The following is a 21,025-nucleotide window of genomic DNA, read 5'->3' on the forward strand; positions in this document are numbered from 1 at the left end:
CACCTCGTGGTAGTATGTGGTGATTTACTACCAAGGATGATATCACATGTCAACACAGGTCAGCTGCATTGGCAGATCCAGAAAGTTCATAAGAGGTGGCCCACTGATTGCCTAAGAAGAGGCCCGCTCCGGTCATGCTTCAGTGATTCCCTGTATAATCAACATTTTTTATCAAATCTAAAGTCAAACTAGTGCCACCCAGAAATTTAATCACATTCAAGCAACAATCCAGGATTTAACAAATCAGAGCACACAATTAACCTTTATTTGTTGTTCTTCATATTATGAAACTCAATGTATATTGATGCATGGTGCATTGAGTATTTCATTATTTTGTTTGAAGTTTATTAAATCTTTATGAACATTGCAAAATATGTTCAATTAAGAAACATTTATACGACTTTTACTGTTATCTTGGTCTTTAGATTTAGGTCCAGTTAACTAAGTGTTATGTCTAATAAACTTTTCCTCGTGCATCTAGTTTGTTGAATCGTTAACATCAATTGTCCATAAATTGATTGTATGCATCTCACTTTATGTTCAATGAATTAGAGTTCAACTTTATATTTTATCTTTGACAATATCATAGATTTTTGTTCTGATTTAAAAGACAATTTAATAATCAGAGGGAAGTAAGAGATATAAGGATAAACAATTGCTTTCATTCAATTTATTTTTCTGAAAGTAAAAGTATATTCGTAAAACTGTATTTCAGAGTCTGATTTATTTCTTTGTTTTATTCCTGTCGCCTCTACGTGAAGATCATACATCAACATCTATCATATGATCTTATATACTTATTGTACTTTGTCCACACCAGTAGTAAAACAAAAGCATGACTATGTAATACGGAGTATAAATACCAGCACCAGCACAATTCACACACAATACTAAGCAACAAAATAAATTATAACATAAGTAAAAAGAAAACAGTAAACACATGCCCGTCTATCAATAAAAATGCCCAAATGCCTTATTGTTAACTATTGAACATCTTTAAATTAAATAAAGGAATTTTTTTTCTTGGTAAAAAAAATCATTTTACAAATTTGATTGTCCTGTGTTATAAAAACATGAATTGGCAAATACATATATATAATTATGTGAAAAAAGTCATCAACTTTAGATGTATGTTTCAATATATTATTGTTCTGCTGTTTTTACAAAAATTCTGGTGTTTAAAATTACTTTTCTTAATTTTCAGAAATTAATCGGACATTTTGGATATAATTATAAATGTCACACATAATAAGACGCAAAAAGCGAATATGGTAATAAACAAAGCATGTCCAAATTTCCCAGCGGTTTGATTCTTTCTAAATCTATGTATAGTGTCTGAAAAAAAAAGAAATAAATGTTTATGCTGTTGGTAATAGAACATTGTAATAACATAACGGTTACAATATTTCTGCATCAGATGCGCATTTCGACAATCAATGTCTCTTCAGTGAAGATTGAGCTAAAAATATTTGAAAATCCGAAGCTTATTAAAAGGACGAAAAGCTACATGTATAAACCAAAAAGGACAAACATGTTTAGCAAAAGCCGGGGAAGGAATGTAGAGCTTTGCATGAGGAAAATACATTTCTTGATAAAAAAAATTGTAACAGTAAAGTTTAATAACACAAAATCCGTATTTTCATGCCAAAGTACCAAATTATTGGCTTCTGGGATGTACGATGATTATTATGTTTAACGTTTACGACATTAAGTCTATATAGTTAATGAGCATTTTTCAAAAATATTAGTATAATCGCCTTATGGTTAAATTTCCCAGTCAAATGCGACTTTCAACATCATTACACTTACAAGACGCCAATTTCTGTCACTAAAGGTACGTAAACAGAAGTTTCGTGTTCGGTTTAATAGAAGAACGTACACTATCTATTATTCTTATCAGCTTAAATCAACCTATTTCTACATGTATTGATGTATTCGTGTTGACCGTTATTTAGTTTTTCTGTGAACTGTTTATCCTTCTTTGTTTTTCTTATGAGTCATGGTATTGTTCATTTATCTTCGATTTACTCATAATAAGGTTGTAATGCACCCTTGGTGTGTTTTTAAAAAAAATAATTAACCTACCACTAACAACTGTATCTTGCATTTCTATATAAGTATCTTTCGATATACAAAAATTAGTGTTGATGTTTTCTGTTCCAATATGACAGTCAAAAATAACAGGCTGTTGATTGATGATCATAGATGTTGTATGGAACAGCAAGCTGATATTAACCTTATACAATAAACCATTGTGTACATAGGTGATGTTTAGAATGTTTGTAACGTTTTTTTCCTGTAAATGAAATGAAAAGAAATTAAATTTTGAATAATTGTCGATGATCTCATTCCAAAATTCATTAATTACCTATTAAAATGAAACACATAAAGTTGTTAACGTCTGTGTCATTTTGGTATTTTGTGGATAGTTGTCTCATTGGCAATCATACAACATCTTCTTTTTCATACAATTAAAATTGTCTATTTTACATTTCTCGACTTCTAGTTGTGTTAAGTACATGACTATATTGTGCAGGTCCAGCTAATAATGTAAATAATTTGTTCTGGTTTTAAGTCGTTCGTAGTTTCTACTGATCGTATGCGTGAATTTTACGGACGCCATCACGAGTTGGTTGACAGTTATGGAATAACCGTTTCACAAATAAAATCGGATATGTTCCTTACGTCGTAACTACAATCCCCTTCACTTTCATGAATGTGACCTACCGAAATAGACTATTTACCGGATTTGTTATCACATAAGCAACACGACGGGTGCCACATGTGGAGCAGGATTTGCTTACCCTTCCGGAGCACCTTAGATAAACCCTAGTTTTTGGTGGGGTTTGTGTTGTTTATTCTTTAGTTTTCTATGTTGTGTCATGTGTACTATTGTTTGTCTGTCTTTTTCATTTTTAGCCATGGCGTTGTCAGTTTGTTTTAGATTTATAAGTTTGACTGTCCCTTTGGTATCTTTCGTCCCTCTTTTACGTCTCTGTATATTGTTAAAAAGTATTTGGGATGTAAAATTCTTGTTTATAATTTTTTTTGACTGCTAAATTTTTATACATGTATACCCAAATACTTTTTAACTTATCCAATAGTATATCCGAATGAGCCTCTCGTTCATCGTATTTCGTGTCTTTTTTTACCACTAAGAATATACTAGTATATAGTTACCTTGACCAAAATACTCAATTAGTCAGTCTTACCTTCAATGAATGATAATTGGTCAATCAACGAAAGCTCAAGTAAAAAATACAATCGAAGAATATACAAAAAGGGGTGCATTGGAACAAATATTTAGTGACCAGTACACAAGGTGATTTTGAAATTAATAAATCTGACAACACGTATACTACTAAACGTAATATTTTCAACCTAATACCGTAGTCCCACTAGGCCACGATCGCACTACGATCTGTGAAAAAAATGCGATTTTCATGATCTTAGTACGATCATGTAGATCGCAGTAAGGTCTTATTATTGTTACGAAATTATTACGACCTCACTACGACCATAACGTTCTCAGCGCGACCAAACTACTCTTCCACTATGACTATACCATGCTGTTCACGACCATAGTACGATTCTAGCACGCCCTTGCCGTCCTCATCACACTATTCTTACGACCTGACTACGTTCATACTACGACCATTATTCTCATTGTCATTTTCACATAAAATATGTTAATTCTCTCCAGGTTTTGTTTGTCTGCATGTAATTGGGAATTCTTGTCCATTTTCTCTAAATGCTCAATCATGCTCTTGTTTTCATATAGATCGCTGGTTTTCCCGTTTGAATGGCATTACATTTAGTATTTTTGGGGGCCTTTTATATCTTGCTGTTCGATGTAAGCCAAGGCTCCGTGTTGAAGGCTGTATCTTGGCCTATAATGGTTAACTTTTAATAATTTTTACTTGGATTGAGAGTTGTCTCATTGCCATCATACCACATCTTCTCATATCTATTGACACATCGGTGTCATATCTGCTATCGTTCAGTGGCATGACTGTATTTTGTTTTTTTTTAGAAATCTACGTATTAATCAGAAATAGAACTGAAGGAATGATACTGTATTGATATGGAACACGATGTTGACGTTATTGTTGAGAGCGTAGTAAGATCGCGGTATGAACGTAGTATAATCGTGGTAAGAACGTGCTATAATCGCAGTAGAAACGTTGTAAGATAGTGTTGCAATCGGATAACTCGTGGTATTGTCGTAGTAAGAACGTGATGAGCGTAGAAAAATCGATAAGCATAGTAAGGTCGCAGAATAAGCGCGGTGAGAACGTGTTATAATCGTAACGGGATCGTTGTAGAAACGTAATGAGGACATAGTAGCATCGTGAAAGCAACGAAAATTTACATTTTCATGCCGCTCATACCGCGATTTCACCACGATCTGAATTTAATTTAGATCGCAATTAGCGTAGTGCGATCGTGGTCTAGTGGGACTGGGGCTTTTTAAAAGCACGATACTAACAATATTTTTTACATTGATTAAAACCGGCATATTAAACAAATTATGTTCAAAACTTTGCATTTTTCGAAGAACTAAGGAATTTCTTATCCCAAAAATAGATTACCTTAATTAGCCGTTTTTTGCACATCTTTTTGAAATTTTGGGTCCTCAGTGCTCTATTACTTTGTTCTTGTTTGACTTGATGACTTTTTTTATCTGATGATCACTGCAGACAAAACACGCGTCTGACGTGTTAAATTATGATCCTGATAACTATGGTATTAATCCAGGAATTTCTACAGAATTATATAGCATTAATTAAATAAACCTACCCCATATGACGCTTGACAAATAGGAACTGGAAAAACTTTGTCATAATAAACCAATATTAGCGCATTGTCATCGTCATGGTTCACGGATGAAATATTGCTAGTAGGTTGGTCTACAATAATAAAAAAAGATTGAAAATTAAATAAAATACCCAATACCCGATACATACTTTTTGATATACAATTCGAATTTATGTCAATGTCTTATATAACAGTCAACTGGTATTTTGTGTTAAAATGAGCCTGTTGTATTAATTTGGATTTATGTCATTTGAGTGAAAACAAACATTCGTTTGATTTATTTTTCACTCGTGGATATTCATATTACACGGACGTTGTTCAGAGAAAGCCTCCCCACATATCTACTTCATAATAAGAAGGAAAAAAAAAACACGATTGGGAATTGTAGACTCTGATATTCCTCTTACAGTTTTCAATGAAAACAATCTATTTGATGACTCTAAATATATGTTGAGAGATAAAGAAAAAAGAGAAAAAAGAATTAAGATGATTAATTCATCCTAAATTTTACTGGATATTTACAATTCACATAAAGTTAAAAAACGTGAAACCTGTACTGAAACTGGAAATAAGTATTCTGTTGCATGAATCAACAACTATAGGTATCCCAACCTGTAAAAATGTGACGATTGGGAACAGGACACAATTGGTAAATCCAAAGGGCAGATGACCTTTGTTGTAACGAATGAGACAAAGCCCTGCAAGTATGTATTTAGTGTGGTGAAAGATATTCAGGATCGGTCATGCTATTTGTAAACTTGTTCGAATTTCCTTTGTAATGACTGATACAGAAAAGTTTAATCATTAATATTAAAATCAACTCAGGTGAAAATTATCAACACAAGTGATATGATATTCGTTTGATTGATTAATACAACGTCAATACCCAAAAAACGAAGCTTAATATTCATCAACTAAGGTTGCCAATGAACTCCCTACAGTTTAATTCTGATTAGTTCCATTTTGATCATGAGTATTCACAAATATACATAAAAAGAATATTTATTTAACTTTTATCTACAGACAATATTCTTGTCAAGAGTCCTGATTTTTTATCCAATTAATATTATATTATGTTGCCAAATATTCGACGACTTTGAGCGTTCCTGATGAAGGTAAATCGAGAACAGTGTTCGATAGCATGTATTTTACAAAGTGTTCTTTTCCTTTTTTACAGCACTACGTCGATACAAATGCTGGTTAATTATCATGCCCCGCGGTAATCATCAGTCAATAGTCAGTACTACATGATTTATAACATACATATAGACAAAATATAGTTTAAAGGTATTGAATGATACCAACATTTAAACATCGAAAGGCTTCATATGTAGATTTAAATAGCTCAGATTTTACTTAATCAGCAATCATTGATTATATAAAATCTGTCACATCCATTGTTTTGACATATTTCATTAAAATATAGACATTACACCAAGACAACCTTGAACTACCACTAAAATGGTAGTTACCTGTTTGAAGGATTCAAATTGTGCAAGATTTAATAAAAAGATTAAGGAAAATGAAGAAAAAATGATAGTAAGGTCATTACATATAAAAATAAATCTGTAAAGATTTTGGATAGAAAAAACACATCAGGTGTTTTTCTTTTTAAAGTCATACGAAAAAAAGTTGCATTTTTGTATACACAAAATGAATAAGTTTTACGATAAAACATGTGTTCATCTACTTTCTTTTATCCCCCAGAAATGTATTGACATTGAACTAATGTTTTCCTGTTCTAAAATTGCACTAATATTTACTAGAAGGACTTTGCTAGAATTTCGGGATCTGAAAAATGCTAGAACATGAAAAAAGACAAAGTTAATGAACAGAATAACACATAAAAAAATGTTTTATATGAATTAAATATTTATCAATTTTGACAAACATTTACATTTTTTGATTCCAATTATATAAAAGTATTCTCTAATATGCAAATCATATAAGAAGTATGATAATATAATATTAATTTACAATACATATATATATCCATGTCAATGAGAATGTGGATTAAACTTGCAAAGGTGTTTAGTCTCAAAAATAAATATGGGGCAGATTCAGTTTCCAAGGGACTCACTGAAACGTTTGTCCAATTTCATGAAAACTGCAATCTTTAAAAAACATATTCATTAAAACTTCATATAAAACAATTGTTTTGCCCTAAGATCAGATTGCTACAACAAATCTTTTAAAAAAATGTGGAAAAAGGGTGCGGTAGTAATGGGGCAAGATGGTAAAGCATTGGAACTGATACATTACAATATTGTTACTTTTATACAACCTTATGAGTCCCCCTCATGTCTGATTTATGGCCTAGCCTAATGCTTATTATGTTGGTTTATGTAGATAAATTAAAGTTATCTCCCCTTTATTAAGATTCAGTTGACTTATATTGTTACAACAGCACCTACTTTTGTATAAAAGTTCATAAAAATCTGTTGAAAAATTTGTCAATCAAAATAAAAATCTATATGAGAAATAATCCTTCAGGCTTCAGGAAGTTATCCACCAATATTGACGAAAATGGAAAATACTATACTTGTTGTGTATCAATTTTTTTCACTCTGTCGAGGCAAACTTGATTTACAGACAGAGTAATTATTAAACGATGCTGCAATTTTATAACAAATCCCTAATTCTTATATATATTTTAAGTGTAAGTACTCTTTGGTTACTCAAAATTTAGTAAAAACTTCAATTTATTCATTATCAACTATTATCAAGGATTGTTTCAAAGGATTAGATTTTTAGATAGGCATAACCAGTTTTTCTACAGAATTATAGCATATAAATATGAAATTTTCTCAGTCTTTAACCACATTTACAGACTATTCCTCTTTTTCAGAAAAAAACTTCTTGAACACATTTGCCGTTTTCCCTTTCAAACCATGTTCCTGCATGATGGATTTTACGCCATCGTCATTGTTTCTTTTGTAAGCAAGTTCCAGGTGATGAAGGCTGAGACCTGTGCAGGAAAGTTTCCTTGCAGTGTCTTTAGAAATAACCTTTTTAACAATGACACCAGAAAAACCCTCTAAAATTGACAAATAATTAAATGGAAATAAATCCTTTCCAGAACATGTCTGTTTCAGCTTCAGATGGAACAGTTTGTATAAACTTCTAACATCCTCCTCAGAATTATGAGCATCATAAACAATCTCCAGAAACTTTTGAACTAATGTTTGCTGCTTGTAATTTTGAACATCAGCTTTAAGTATTTCACGTTTTGCAATTTTCAAAGTGTCAATGCATCCATAAATTAGGTTATCAAAAGAACTCAGCAGATTAAACTCGCGCAACAAATTTCTTAGTACAGGGACATCATATGAATGGATGTTATGACCAACAAGCACAGGACGAGATTTTTTCTGTATCATTTCAATTAGTTGAAGTAAGGCTGTTCTTATACAAACACTTTCAACTGGAACACCATGGCAATACATTTGGTTTCTCTCAAAAGAGAAAGTAATACCGGTAACATCACTGGCCTTTGATGAAATAGATTGTCGTGGAGACACATAAAGATTTAGCATGTTCATCCCATCATATGCTGATATTTGTGTTATATCAGAGGTTCTTGATAACCCAGTTGTTTCTAAATCAAACACAACATAATTGTCTATGCCTTCCAAAGAATATTTAGTTGGAATTGTTTCAATGTCTCTTACCGACACATTTTCTTCAATTTGTGGTTGATATGTTTCTCCTTCTAGAACTGCTGCTTTAACTTGTTGAAAGGTTTTCTTATGCTAGAAAAAGACAAAAAGAAAATATTAAGAAAAATCTTTTGTTTATACCTGGTTGTATTGTTACATGTACTTTGTAAAATGAATGGAATATAACTCTTAATAACCATATCACTCTTTTGAAATGTCATCATCTTGTTTTCTATTTTTTGGTCAAGTTGCAATTTATATTGTCTTTGGCAATTTATATTATAGTTTACCCATTTTACAAGTTAACAAAATTCATGTAAGTTTCACCATGTCCCTGTGCTTATATTTTTAAAGTTATGGTGTTATTATTATTGAGATAACTTCTCTTATATATGCCACATCATGCTTTCAATTGTATGACAGTTGATATAATAAATTTTAAATAAGACGCACACCACCTATTCTTTATCACTTCAAAACATTTCGTGGAAGCCAGATCAATATACCTGTATTCATACACAGAGGGTACTGCACTGATAAATAAAAATTTTGATAACCTAATAAGGCACTTCACATCTAAGAAACAGGCTAAATATGTCTCAAATTTTAGAATTCAATCATATATTTATGTATTATTAAAAATTATCAATAAATTGCAGTGAGCTGTTCCTTTGCTTTTTGTGGGTCTTTTGTTGTAAATGTATTTGATACCCCATATCCTTTGTTTTTTATTTATATGGCTGTCATTAATTTGACTTTTTATTTATATTGGTGTCATTAATTTGACTAATTATATGCCATGAAGTTTTACCTTTCTTTTAAATCTGTCACGTTTGAAAAGAACTGAGGAGCTATTCTTCTTTTGCCAGAGTCTCTTTCTATCAATCCTCTGTCCAACTCTAACAGAAATTGTGCCTGGTGACAGCAATGCTTTCTTGTTAACCTAAAACAAGGTAAAATAGTGAGAAATGTTTAAGATGACAAAAAACATAACCATCCCTTTAAATTCTATATTTGACCTTTAGATCGGGTCACATGAAGGTCAACCACACACTGCTTTATATTTAAACATCATTTATGTGTGGACAAGCATTGCTGAGATAAAATTGATTAAAAAAATACAATAAATTCCAATTTGAACTTGATCACCTTTGTAAGGTCATTCACCTTTGTATCAAATTTGGCTAAAATCACTGTATCAGTTTTCAAATTATTGTTGAGAAACCTAAATTGACAGGTCACAAACATTATACTATGTTTATGTTTCATGGGGTAAAATGAAAGAGGAAATACACAGTATTTATGATGTATAAGCTGTAACACAATACCTTGTTAACCCAGGTATAACCTTCATTCTTCTGAAGAACTGCAGCTGAAACTCTTGCTTTTAATGAGCTGGTTCCACCATATGATCTACAAAAAGAAATTTCACAAATTTCAGTCATTTTACAGTTAATATTGTAAAGCAGCTGTCAGAAGATTAAACTAGCTAAAACAAGTGAAACTCTGAACTACTGCTCACTGATGATACCCCCGTTGAAGTGGATAATTTAAATAGTGTAAAAATATGCAAGTGTTTGGTAAACAGGAAGTTGTTAAGTGATGAATCTTAAAACGCATCACACAGTATAGGAGACTTATATAAAACCTAAAACTAAATTTCAGAAATCCTTGTATTGTAGTTCCTAAGAAAAATGTAACGAAAAATATTCATGGGTCTGACAGACGGACGAACGGCAGACGGATGGACAGACAGAGGTAAAACAGTATACCCCCCTTTTTTCAAAGCGGTGGAGGGTATAATAACTATTATAAAACCGTTTCAGGGGGAATGACTCTTCAAATATTTTTGAATTGTATACTTTTGTTTCATAAGATCTCATATTAGTTTTTAAATTTTTAAATTATATCTTTCAAGGTTTTGGAGTTTGCCACCTGGCATCCCCTGTTCCCCTCATATCTCAATTTAATTTAATTAAATGAAACTTAAGTTTCTATTTAACTGTTTGCACTGTTGGTTATTTTTTGTTTATACAATGATATCAAAATGAAGGATTGTTTTTTTTAAGAATATGCCAATGATCATATTTTAAAAAAATAGAATTCTGCTAAGTCAGTTTTCAGATAAAAAAAAATCTTAAATAGTCAATTTTCATTTGACGGACAAACAGCAATCATCTCCCTTCAAAAATGAAAGACCTCTATTTTTTATTGTTATGTTTGTTTGGGTTGATGTTACTGAAAGGTTATAATCAATGTTTTTAGTTACTGACCTATTTTTTGGAGCCTTGCTTGCCACTATATTGTTGAAATTTTCATTGCTCTGTGTTGAGCCTAAATCTACAAGTTGGCTTGATCTTTTCTTGTAATTTTCTGTCACTGTCTCTAAGTGTTTACGCAGGTTTTCATTTGACAATGGTTCACCTTTTGGGAGATGTTTATATCTGAAATGATATAAAAGAAAATACATGTAGTTGAAATGTCATACATTTACATGTATGTTGATTTATGGCAATGTTTCAAATAGATCTAAACTGTACAATTTTATTTACCACTTAGTTACATAGTTGAATATTCCTTAAGCTGCTGAACTCTGTGTAATTCATTATGTATTGTAATGTATTTTTTTATACCAAGGATTTTGATTGGACAACATCACATATCTTCAGGGGGTAAAAATGAAGAACCTGTCGGATGAAGTTTTTTAAAAATTAATATTAAATGTGCATAACAAAAACTGTGTTGTATTTGAATATTTGCTCTTACATTTTTATGTTACCCGAAAACTCATTTTGTTATTATAATATCTCAGATAGAATAGTCCATTAGCAAGTAACTAAGTTTAATTTTGTACCCTTTGGGCCCCTTATTTCTAAACTGTTGGGACCAAAACTCCCAAAATCAACCCCAACCTTCCATTTATGGTCATAAAGCTTGTGTTTAAATTTCATAGATTTCTATACACTTATACTAAAGTTATGGTGCGAAAAACAAGAAAAATGCTTATTTGGGCCCCTTTTTTGCCCCTAATTTCTAAACAGTTGTGATCTCAACTCCCAAAATCAATCCCAACCTTCCTTTTGTGTTGATAAATCTTGTGTTTAAATTTCAATGATTTCTATTTACTTATACTAAAGTTATTGTGCAAAAACCAAGAATAATGCTTATTTGGGCCCTTTTTTGGCCCCTAATTCCTGAACAGTTGGAACCAAAACACCCAAAATCAATCCCAACCTTCCTTTTGTGGTCATAAACTTTGTATTAAAATATCATTGATTTCTATTTACTGAAACTAAAGTTATAGTGCGAAAACCTAGAAAATGCTTATTTTGGCCCTTTTTAGCCCCTAATTCCTAAACTGTTGAGACCAAAACTTCCAAAATCAATTCCAACCTTCCTTTTATGGTCATAAACCTTGTGTTTAAATTTCATACATTTCTATTTACTTAAAAACTAAAGTTATAGTGCGAAAACCAAAAGTATTCGGACTAAGACAACGTGATACCAATATACGACCAAAAATTTTTCGATTTTTGCGGTCGTATAAAAACATTAAAAACACTTTCTTTTATATGTATAACATCCTTCAAATTTAAAAAAATTAAAACCTGTAAGTTTCTGGTTGCTTGGAATATGTGCACCAATCCCCAGAACAGCCTGAATGGTCTCCAAATAGGTGAGGAACTATACTGTCTAATCTTTCACAAAGTTCATCCTCCTTTGATTGTTTTGAACTTATAGCATACATGTAACATCTAAGTATGTAAGCAATAACTCCTTTCCCCTTCAGCTCTTTGTACTTATTTGCTGCTGCATACAGTTGTTTCGACAGATTTTTCTTGACATGGTTTTTGTCGTCTCTTTTTTTTATGTTTGCAAACTTTTGCTTCAGTCTTGAGGTTGTTGTGGAGTCATTGTCTGCGTGAATGATCCCAACTGTGCACCCTCTGTTGTCCATCCTAGTAACCATTGATAAAGCCATGTCAGGCTCCATGCCTTTACTTGACCCTGTAACAAAAAAGGACACTGTAAATACTACAATTTCTTACATGAGAACTATTTAAGATGACTGAAACTTATTTCATCTCCCTTTTTATACAAGTAAGGCCAGGATTTTTTAATTTGTTGGTTTACGGATCTGCCGACCCGATTTTGCCGATTTCCAGAATAAAAATAAAATTGATTTTCATGCTTTTTTATTTCCACCGACCCTAGCAAATACATTATCCCTGAAAAATAATTAAAATCTTCTTTTTATGAAATGAAATGCATTATAATCACTAACAAAATTGATAACACTTTCTGTTGTGAAAAATAAAACTTCCAGTTTACGTTTCTAAAAATAGACAAATCAATTATAACTGACCTTGGCTTGAAATGTTGTTTGCGCAAATAATTTTTCGGAACAAAAATCGGTGTTTAAAACCAATTTCACAATAAGTTCGTTTCCCTTATTTGTCATCAGTCCGTAAGATGCATAATCTCATAGAAATAGACTTGTCCAAATGTGGACAGGTGGAAGGCACCGAGTAAAAGTTCTGCATATCAACATATCATTTAGAATTTTCTTGTTTCATAGACAATATAAAAAAATATCGTCCATTTGGATAAAAAAAACAGGAATGCATGACACCAGATTAACCCGATATTCTCGTTTTTCCAGTGGAGGAGTCTATTACGTTTTTGACACGTGTGTTGAAACTTGTTTTCGTATGATGTTTTCTTTATCAGTTTTGAATTTGTGCTTGAAGATCATTACTCACCAAGTTTTCTGAAATTGATTGAGAGCTACGCGAATTTGTTTTTCTTGTTTGTGAAATGACGATTTAATTTCGTCTTTGTCTGTGCACACGCCCCTTTTTTACAGGAAATTATTAGACAATGTCATGCGATATTTATTACAGCTGAGCAAGAATATTTCATCGAACTAAAATTTAAGAAATGATGACAAAATAGCATGACAAACATATTGTCAGAAAGGTGAAATATATATTTATTTTGCATATTTTTTCTGTCTTGAAAGATATTTTTTTTCTTTTTTTTTTCCCAACCGACCGACCCAACTTTTTCATGGGGAAAATCCGTAAACCAACAAATTAAAAAACTGTGGCCTAACTTAAAAAATCATATAGTTATTTGACATTGGGACAGTGGCGGATCCAGGTGGAGGGTTCCAGGGGGTTGGAACCCCACCTTTTTTTTTTTGACGATCAATGCATTTGAATGGGAACATATAGTTCTGAAACCAATGTATGAAATCATAATGATTCTCTAGATATATAGGGGGCACAACTTGTTACAGGCGGACAGACTATAGGGCACAGAAATCTGGATTAACCTGAAATCATCGCTATTGGATTTTGCTTGAAAAAGACGTTTAAAAAAAATGTTGTTTGTGTACCTTGCCAATTACTGTTGCATGGATGATTTGGAACTGTTTCCTTTCTTCCCAAATGATGCTGGCATATACTGCATAGTTTACTTCTTACATCATAGTCTAGAACTTTTCCAGTCTTTACACCAACTAGACTGGAATGTCCTGAAAAATACAAAGTCCATGTCAATTTTAGTCACATAAGAAAAGGTTGAAAACAGTTTCTAATAATTATATTCAAAATAGAAAATACATGAATAATGTTTGAAATTCTAATATGACGTCCTTCAAAAGTTTTGAGTACACACCCGTGGTGAAATATGAATATATTGATTGGGCTGTTCTGATCATACTTCCACGTCATATGCTTTTTAATGAATGAGGTAATCAACTTCATAGAACAATGACATTAGAATAGATGCATTTACGGGAAAATACACGCTTGTGAAACCTAAAATCGTCACAAACAAGAAAACGTAAACAGTCGATGCTAAAATGTGTAATATAAGCAATTTTTGTGAACTTACAACATGTATAAGGCATATAAGTACAATTGTCATTTAAATTCATTCAAACCTATCATAATATTTTATTGAAAATAGTGTACTGTGTCACTTATTCAGTTTGCTCTGTTCTTTTACGTCAATTTAATAATGTGTTTATTTATGGAAACGGCAAATAATGCCTTCACATAGAGCACCTCGAACCAAAACAATTGCCATATCTGTCCTATTAGAATAGAAATAATTCATGGGGCTTGAATATATCTTGATTTTACCACAGGTTGTCCCTTTATGCTGACATATTACCCCTCGCTATTGCTCAGGGTAAAATATTTGTCATAAAGGGCCAACCTGTGGTAAAATCACGATACATTCAAGCCCCCATGAATTATTTCTTAAATACATGACACAGATGTAAATATGAGTTTTGCTTAGCTTTTTTTGCTGTTGAGTCGAAAGTTGCAAAAAAACCTAAAAATTACAAAATAGCAGGTACATCTCATCTGTATCTATTAGAATATCAAAATCTAACTTATTACCAAATTTCATTGAAATAAAATAGTAGCTGAGAATTGGACCTTAAATTAGGCTGTTAGTTTTCTGGTTTGAATTGTTTTACACTGTCATTTCTTGGCCTTTTATAGCGGACTATGCGGTATGGAATTTGCTCATTGTTGAAGGCTGTACAGTGACCTATAGTTGTAAATTTCTTTGTGATTTGTCTCTTGTGGAGAGGTGTCTCAATTACAATCATACCACATCTTCTTTTTAATACTTAACACATTACTGTAGGATAGAATGGCCTATATTTTATTGAACCCAAATGTACAGTTCTACTAGTTATTCCTAGGGAAAATCTTTTGACCAAGTATATTGGTCTACCATGTAAAGTAGGCTGAATATGGCCCTAAACATAAAAAATTTAACCATGATCGGTAGGAAAGGACAGATATATACATCGAGGGACAGTGGTAAACCTATATGTACCTATTATTTTCATAGTTGAAACCTAAATAGTTATTTTGGACAAGTTTATTGATGTGTAAAGGTGACAGAATTAAATAACACACATGTTTTACATCATTTCCTTCTGACTTGATTCAGTTTATAAGCAACTCGGTAGCATTTACACATCAATAAACTCCTCCACTGCTATTTTTACATGTATAATATTGCTGATGTTGACTTGATACCTGTGTTACTGTTATATTGCCAACCAGAGCCTCTTGTTTGCCAACCAGCGTCAAAACTGCATTCCAATTCATCAGATGGGGAAATAGCTTTTTCTTCTGCACTAGCAGTTTTGCAGGAATCAGATGCCTCATCCATAAGTGACAATGCTATAGATTTCTCCTTTTTTTAGTGTCTTGGGATCAGGTGGGGGTATGTTACATGTGCTGAGAAAATTCACAACGTGATCAGGACCCATTCCAGAGTGCATCATTGCTGAAATTATTATGATTAACTATGATTATTAATTTTTACTATCTACATGTACATACTGCGTATAGATATCTTTATCAATCAAATCAATTACAATTCAATAAAAGAGCGGGTGACAATTGATAGCGCTATAACCTACATGTATTGAGCAGATAAAACTCAATGTCATAATTCATTTTGACCTTTTTAATGTTCAAGCAGAAATACATGGAAAATACAACTTCCTTACTTAAAATCAATTTAAGCCCATACATTGGTTTGCTGTTTACTAAGTAGTGAGGTTATGATGATAGGATTTTCTTTTCTGGAAGATGCCAAAAATCCTTTGAATTAAAAATAGTGTTTTAAAAATAGAATAAAAAATGTTGTCCTGGAAATGATGAAATATTTTTCTTAGTTTAACATTTGGCAAGAACAATATATCATATACATGTATACAGCCACTGCAGTGATTTGTAATAGCTACACTGTAAGCTTTATTCAATTCAATTCAATATTTTATTGGAAATAGCACAATAGAGGCGTGATCCAAATACAGAGAATTATAAATGAAATAAAGATGCATGTACAAATGTAACAACAAGTCATAAGCCAATGCTTTATAGACATGTTAGAAATCCTTGGTGTAAGTAAGGGACGACATCAAAAGATCAATGTAAGATAAACAACTTAATTCAAATAGTTTGGGGGTGGGGGTGAACTGCTGCAAGATGTGGTTATCCGACATTGATTTTTACATATATCTATATGGGTCAATCAATTTTTCCCAAATTAAGTTAAGAGGGGGGTGGGGAGAGGGTTGGGGTGGGTGGGGGGGGGGGGGGGTGTCAGAGAAAAAACTATGTGAATTAAAGTTTTTAATCCTTCATTGAACTTTTGATGTCGTCCCTAACAATTAATAATAAATAAGACTACACAGTACCCAAATTTCAACACCTCATACCCTTGTCATGGGTTTGAAAGAAACTACTTTAAAAACATTTACATGTCAGAATGATAAATGAAATACAAAATATTAAAGCTTTTTGCACTTACCAAGAGCGACTTTTGAGTTAATATCAAATGCTCCTTTCTCATTCCGCTTGCCTGTAGATATCAGTTTCATACCCGAACATATCTGACATACCACCTCCAAAAGACTACCTAAGCCGTACCTGTAAGATAAAAATTTAATATAGTTATTATAATGAACGGTAGCTCATATCATTTTCTTTTATCAGGAGGCCAAACTTAAAATATAGGTTGTTTCTCCTTTCAGACAAAAATTATATTTACTGGGACTGGGTATGTACTGGGTAGGTACATACATGTATAAAAAAATGTACCTGAAGGTTATGTAGGAAAAATATCTTATTTTGTATTCATGAAGGAAAATTTACCAAAATGTCAAGAAATTTACATTTTTATTATCTATCATTGTCTATCAATAGACTTGAAAGAAAACAACTATTTCTATTCAAAATGTCAAAACAACATTTTTTGAGTAGGGTTCTGTAGGGACATTTTCTTCGGTAGCTATATACATGTATATATAGGTTGCATTATATAAGGGAAGGGGAAAGAAACAAAATTTTATTTATATAAGATGTGGTATGATTTCCAATAAAACAACCATCTACACAAATCTCAACAAGACACCAAACGACACAGAATTTAACAACTTTAGGTCAGCCTGCAGGGCCTACAAAAAATGAGTAAAACCCTGTAGCATAGTAAAATTACCTACAATGTATAAAAGGCTAAGAAACAATGTTGTCAAACAATTCAAATGAGAAAAGTAACAGCCTGATTTATACATGTACAAAATAATAAACAAAAAACAAATATAATATATATAGCAACTAACAACTGATCCACTGAATTACAGGCTTCTGACTTGGTACAGACACATACAAAATGTAGCGAGGTTAAACGTTAATCCAACTTGTGTCAAAAATATAAGAAGGCTATATATAATCTTATATGTGTGTGTTTTTTTCATAAAAAAAATATTCTGACCCCTAATTTTTTGGAACCAATTATTGTGGTCCAGAAAATGATTTCTTTTTATTTTGAATCCAGATTTCCTTATAAATACATGTACATATAGTGTTGAATTTTGAAGAAAAGAAACAACTTAGATTGATGGTCTTAAAACTAAAATTTAAAAAATCTAGAAAAAAACAGAGTCCAAACCTTTTGAAAATTTGGACAGCACCCCTCCTAGCAAATGCCTTTTAAAACTTCAACCCCCCACCCATGTACATCCCAGACCGAAGATGTGTTGAAAGAAAAAGAAGAGAGGTTATTGGGACAGGTTACATTTATAGAATATGAACCATATATACACTCTCTGTGTTACTATTAAATAGGTGATTCTTACCTTCTTTTTTTTTAGAATTTTAAAAATTCTATCTTTCTAACCTCAAGACTATCATTAAAGTTAACCTTTAAGTCATTGCGCATACACCTCAGTGCTGAAAATGCCAAATTTATTTCTTGTCCCTTTTTACAAATGTATGTAGAGGTTTCATTTTGATGCAGTGCAGTGACAAGTATATAGTGTCAGAAAGTGAGAAACTAAACATGTATGTATCACAGCTATGTATATTTTTCATAGACAGTCCATTCTATAAACTTGATAACATGTCAGGAACTGAGGAATGTTTCATATCTAACTTCATTTTTCATAGCTTGCCTTAGTCCAAATAATTAATAAATTATGTATTTCCTACAACATTTTGTACAAGGGTTTAGATTGAGAGAGAAATTGTAACGATTTCTGACAGCAGGACATATTTGAAGGTGAATTGCAATCATATTCCTACAAACTTCACATGGTTTAGGCTACATAGTTTGTAAAAAATGAACATGCAGATGAAGGGGTGCTGAAAATTATTGTTTACCTCATTTCACCAACTATATCCTTCAGATGAAGTGGGGTGTTGCATTTGTTGCAAAAGAGTTGTTCCGCTAGAACTTCCAACTCAACAACCCTCCTGCCTTCATTCCATGAGATGTTTTCACTCGTTTTATCAGTTGAAACCGTAACATTCGAGGCAATGTTTTCAACTAATATCGGTGTCTCTTCTTTTGTCGGTTCCGATGGCAATTCTCCCCTCGAACCGTAATCATGGTCTCCCCATTGAATCGATTTACCACTCTCATTCAAAGAGTCCATCCTTGTGGATTTTTTGAACCTATCTTTCTTTATAAACCGACCGCGAACACGAAGGCGGTCGCAGTCGTCTGCCATTTTTGTTGTTTACCTTGTCTACCGATTGCGTAAAAAAAGAATCGGAACCGATTTTAATTACGCAAAATGCACGTGCTAAGTAGGTCATGTGATACCCGTCCGTCTCTACCTTAATCTAACACAGTTTTCAGGAACACAACTTTTATTACAATTTGAAGCTGTATCTCTCAGATAGAAATAGTTAGATTTTCTTGAAATACGTATTTGATTTTATATAAAAGAAAATGACTTATCATTCAGTGCTATTTATAAGTAGAAAACTTACATTCAAAATTTTCCTTGGTAAGACTTAAAAGGTGCTTATATTTCATGAAACCATGTTGGCACGTATATATCATATCAACATCATTGGTGTCCAGTAACTTAACTGTCAATATTGAAATACGTCTATCTTCATCTAACTCCTCTTTATACTTTGAACTATTCACGGAAGTGCCATTGTTAACTAAAAGTCCATCATTAAGCCCTCTGCTCCATTGACGTATTCTATGTAATGATGTATTGCCATCAAGTTGGCATTTCAATTTCATATCTTTACCGAACACTGTTGGTCTAGTAGCCAACGACCATGATATAGAACCTGTAATAGAATATTTTGATTTTTTATTTGGCCTTTCAACATTTTTAATTGGAATGTCACTGTTGAGGGGTATTTGTAGATGACTCGACTTAAGTTCAACAATACAAGTAATTATTGTGTGGTATTTGTTTCTCTTTCTATATTGCCATTTTTTTTTTATCTTATCTATTTTTCAAAATCAATCCTATAACTATTAAAATGAACTGAATATTTTTTTTTAAGAACTTCCGTTGAGTTCTTATTATCAGGGAAAAAAATGTGTTCGTTATAAATTATCTATTTTCAATTGTTTTACCTAGGACTAATGAATTTTAATCAATAGAAACACATATCTAAACTACTGAAGTTTTGCACACAAACTCACCATATGTTAAGTCTATAACGTTCACTACTATAAGATATATCTAGATAAATAAAATTACATTTGATTAGTATTGAAGTTAAAGTTATTTTAATAATAAATACAGTACAAAATATTTACCAAACATGGCAAACATAAGGTAATCTTTTTACTGGTTATAATACATATAGCAATTAGTAATAACTTTATAAAACACCGTCAAAATACAATAACGCAAGCATTTTGTTTTAGCATAGAATAGCATGAATAAGTAAATTTGTTAACCTGCAAGTAAATGATTTTTAAATTATAGTATAAAGCTGACATATTGCAATGTCTTACCTGATTTTTGCTAGTGACTGGAATTCAATGTATCTAATTTAATTTAAACGAGAAAACTAATGGCCTAATTTATGTACAAAAATTTATCGAAAAACACATATGTTACACATAAACAAACGACAACCACTGAATTACATGCTCCTGACTTGGGACAGGTAAATACATGCAGGATGAGGCGGGGTTTAACATTTTAGCGAAATTCCAACCCCCTTACCTTGAACAATGGTATACTAGTACAATATAAAAACGAACTATAAAAATCAGTTGAAAAAGGCTTAACTCATCAGATGGACAAACAAACACAAGTGGACGTGGACGGGTACGGATACTGCATGTTATCCTCACAAAATTAAATAACAATAATTTAGGTTGATAGGGGATGTTTTAAATATACATAGAAACTTGTTTAGAAATGTCAGATTCAAATAAAAAAGAATCTGCATAGTAGAACTACTAAAATTATAATTGTATCAATTCTCGTTAATGAAAAGGTCTTTGGTTTTTTGAATTACTTACGATATCTTAATTCATATTTTATTGACATGTTCCTGGCAAAGGTTGGTAGTATTGAATATGACCGGTCATGCATGGATAGCAGAAAATACTTACCTGTAGACTGGCTTTGCCCTTTTTGGAGTTCAAACGAAAAAGCCAATTTTCGTGTTTTTTCCCCAGCTTTATATATAACCTTTTTAACGTACTTTTTTTAGAATTTAAAAAGCCATTTAAAG

The 21,025-nt window shown here is 32.0% G+C and overlaps 1 protein-coding gene across 2 annotated transcripts; it reads right to left on the reverse strand.

The window, feature by feature from the left end:
* Positions 1-7,354: 7,354 nt before the first annotated feature.
* Positions 7,355-18,794, reverse strand: LOC143058659 (uncharacterized). Of its 2 annotated transcripts, XM_076232120.1 has the most exons (9): positions 18,683-18,696; positions 16,833-16,951; positions 15,548-15,800; positions 13,879-14,016; positions 12,086-12,485; positions 10,751-10,921; positions 9,806-9,890; positions 9,289-9,420; positions 7,355-8,570 (listed from the first exon to the last, which is right to left on the reverse strand). In XM_076232120.1, exons 3-9 carry the CDS (start codon positions 15,681-15,683, stop codon positions 7,650-7,652), a joined length of 1,983 nt encoding a protein of 660 aa, XP_076088235.1. In that variant the 5' UTR covers positions 15,684-15,800; positions 16,833-16,951; positions 18,683-18,696; the 3' UTR covers positions 7,355-7,649. The 2 variants fall into 2 exon arrangements, with proteins under 2 accessions (XP_076088235.1, XP_076088236.1); XM_076232121.1 differs by lacking the exon at positions 15,548-15,800 and having other exon boundaries at positions 18,683-18,794.
* Between the last annotated feature and the right edge of the window lie 2,231 nt (positions 18,795-21,025).

The sequence above is a fragment of the Mytilus galloprovincialis genome, chromosome 14 (assembly GCF_965363235.1).
Source record: "Mytilus galloprovincialis chromosome 14, xbMytGall1.hap1.1, whole genome shotgun sequence".
Classification (NCBI taxonomy): domain Eukaryota; kingdom Metazoa; phylum Mollusca; class Bivalvia; order Mytilida; family Mytilidae; genus Mytilus; species Mytilus galloprovincialis.

Excerpts from the sequence above, each read along its gene's own strand:
- LOC143058659 (XM_076232120.1), bottom strand. The coding sequence starts at position 15,683 with ATGGATGAGGCATCTGATTCCTGCAAAACTGCTAGTGCAGAAGAAAAA. Across the intron at positions 12,486-13,878 it reads ATGCAACAGTAATTGGCAAG|GGTCAAGTAAAGGCATGGAG; the intron begins GTACACAAACAA and ends TTTTTGTTACAG. Across the intron at positions 10,922-12,085 it reads AAGCAACCAGAAACTTACAG|ATATAAACATCTCCCAAAAG; the intron begins GTTTTAATTTTT and ends ATATCATTTCAG.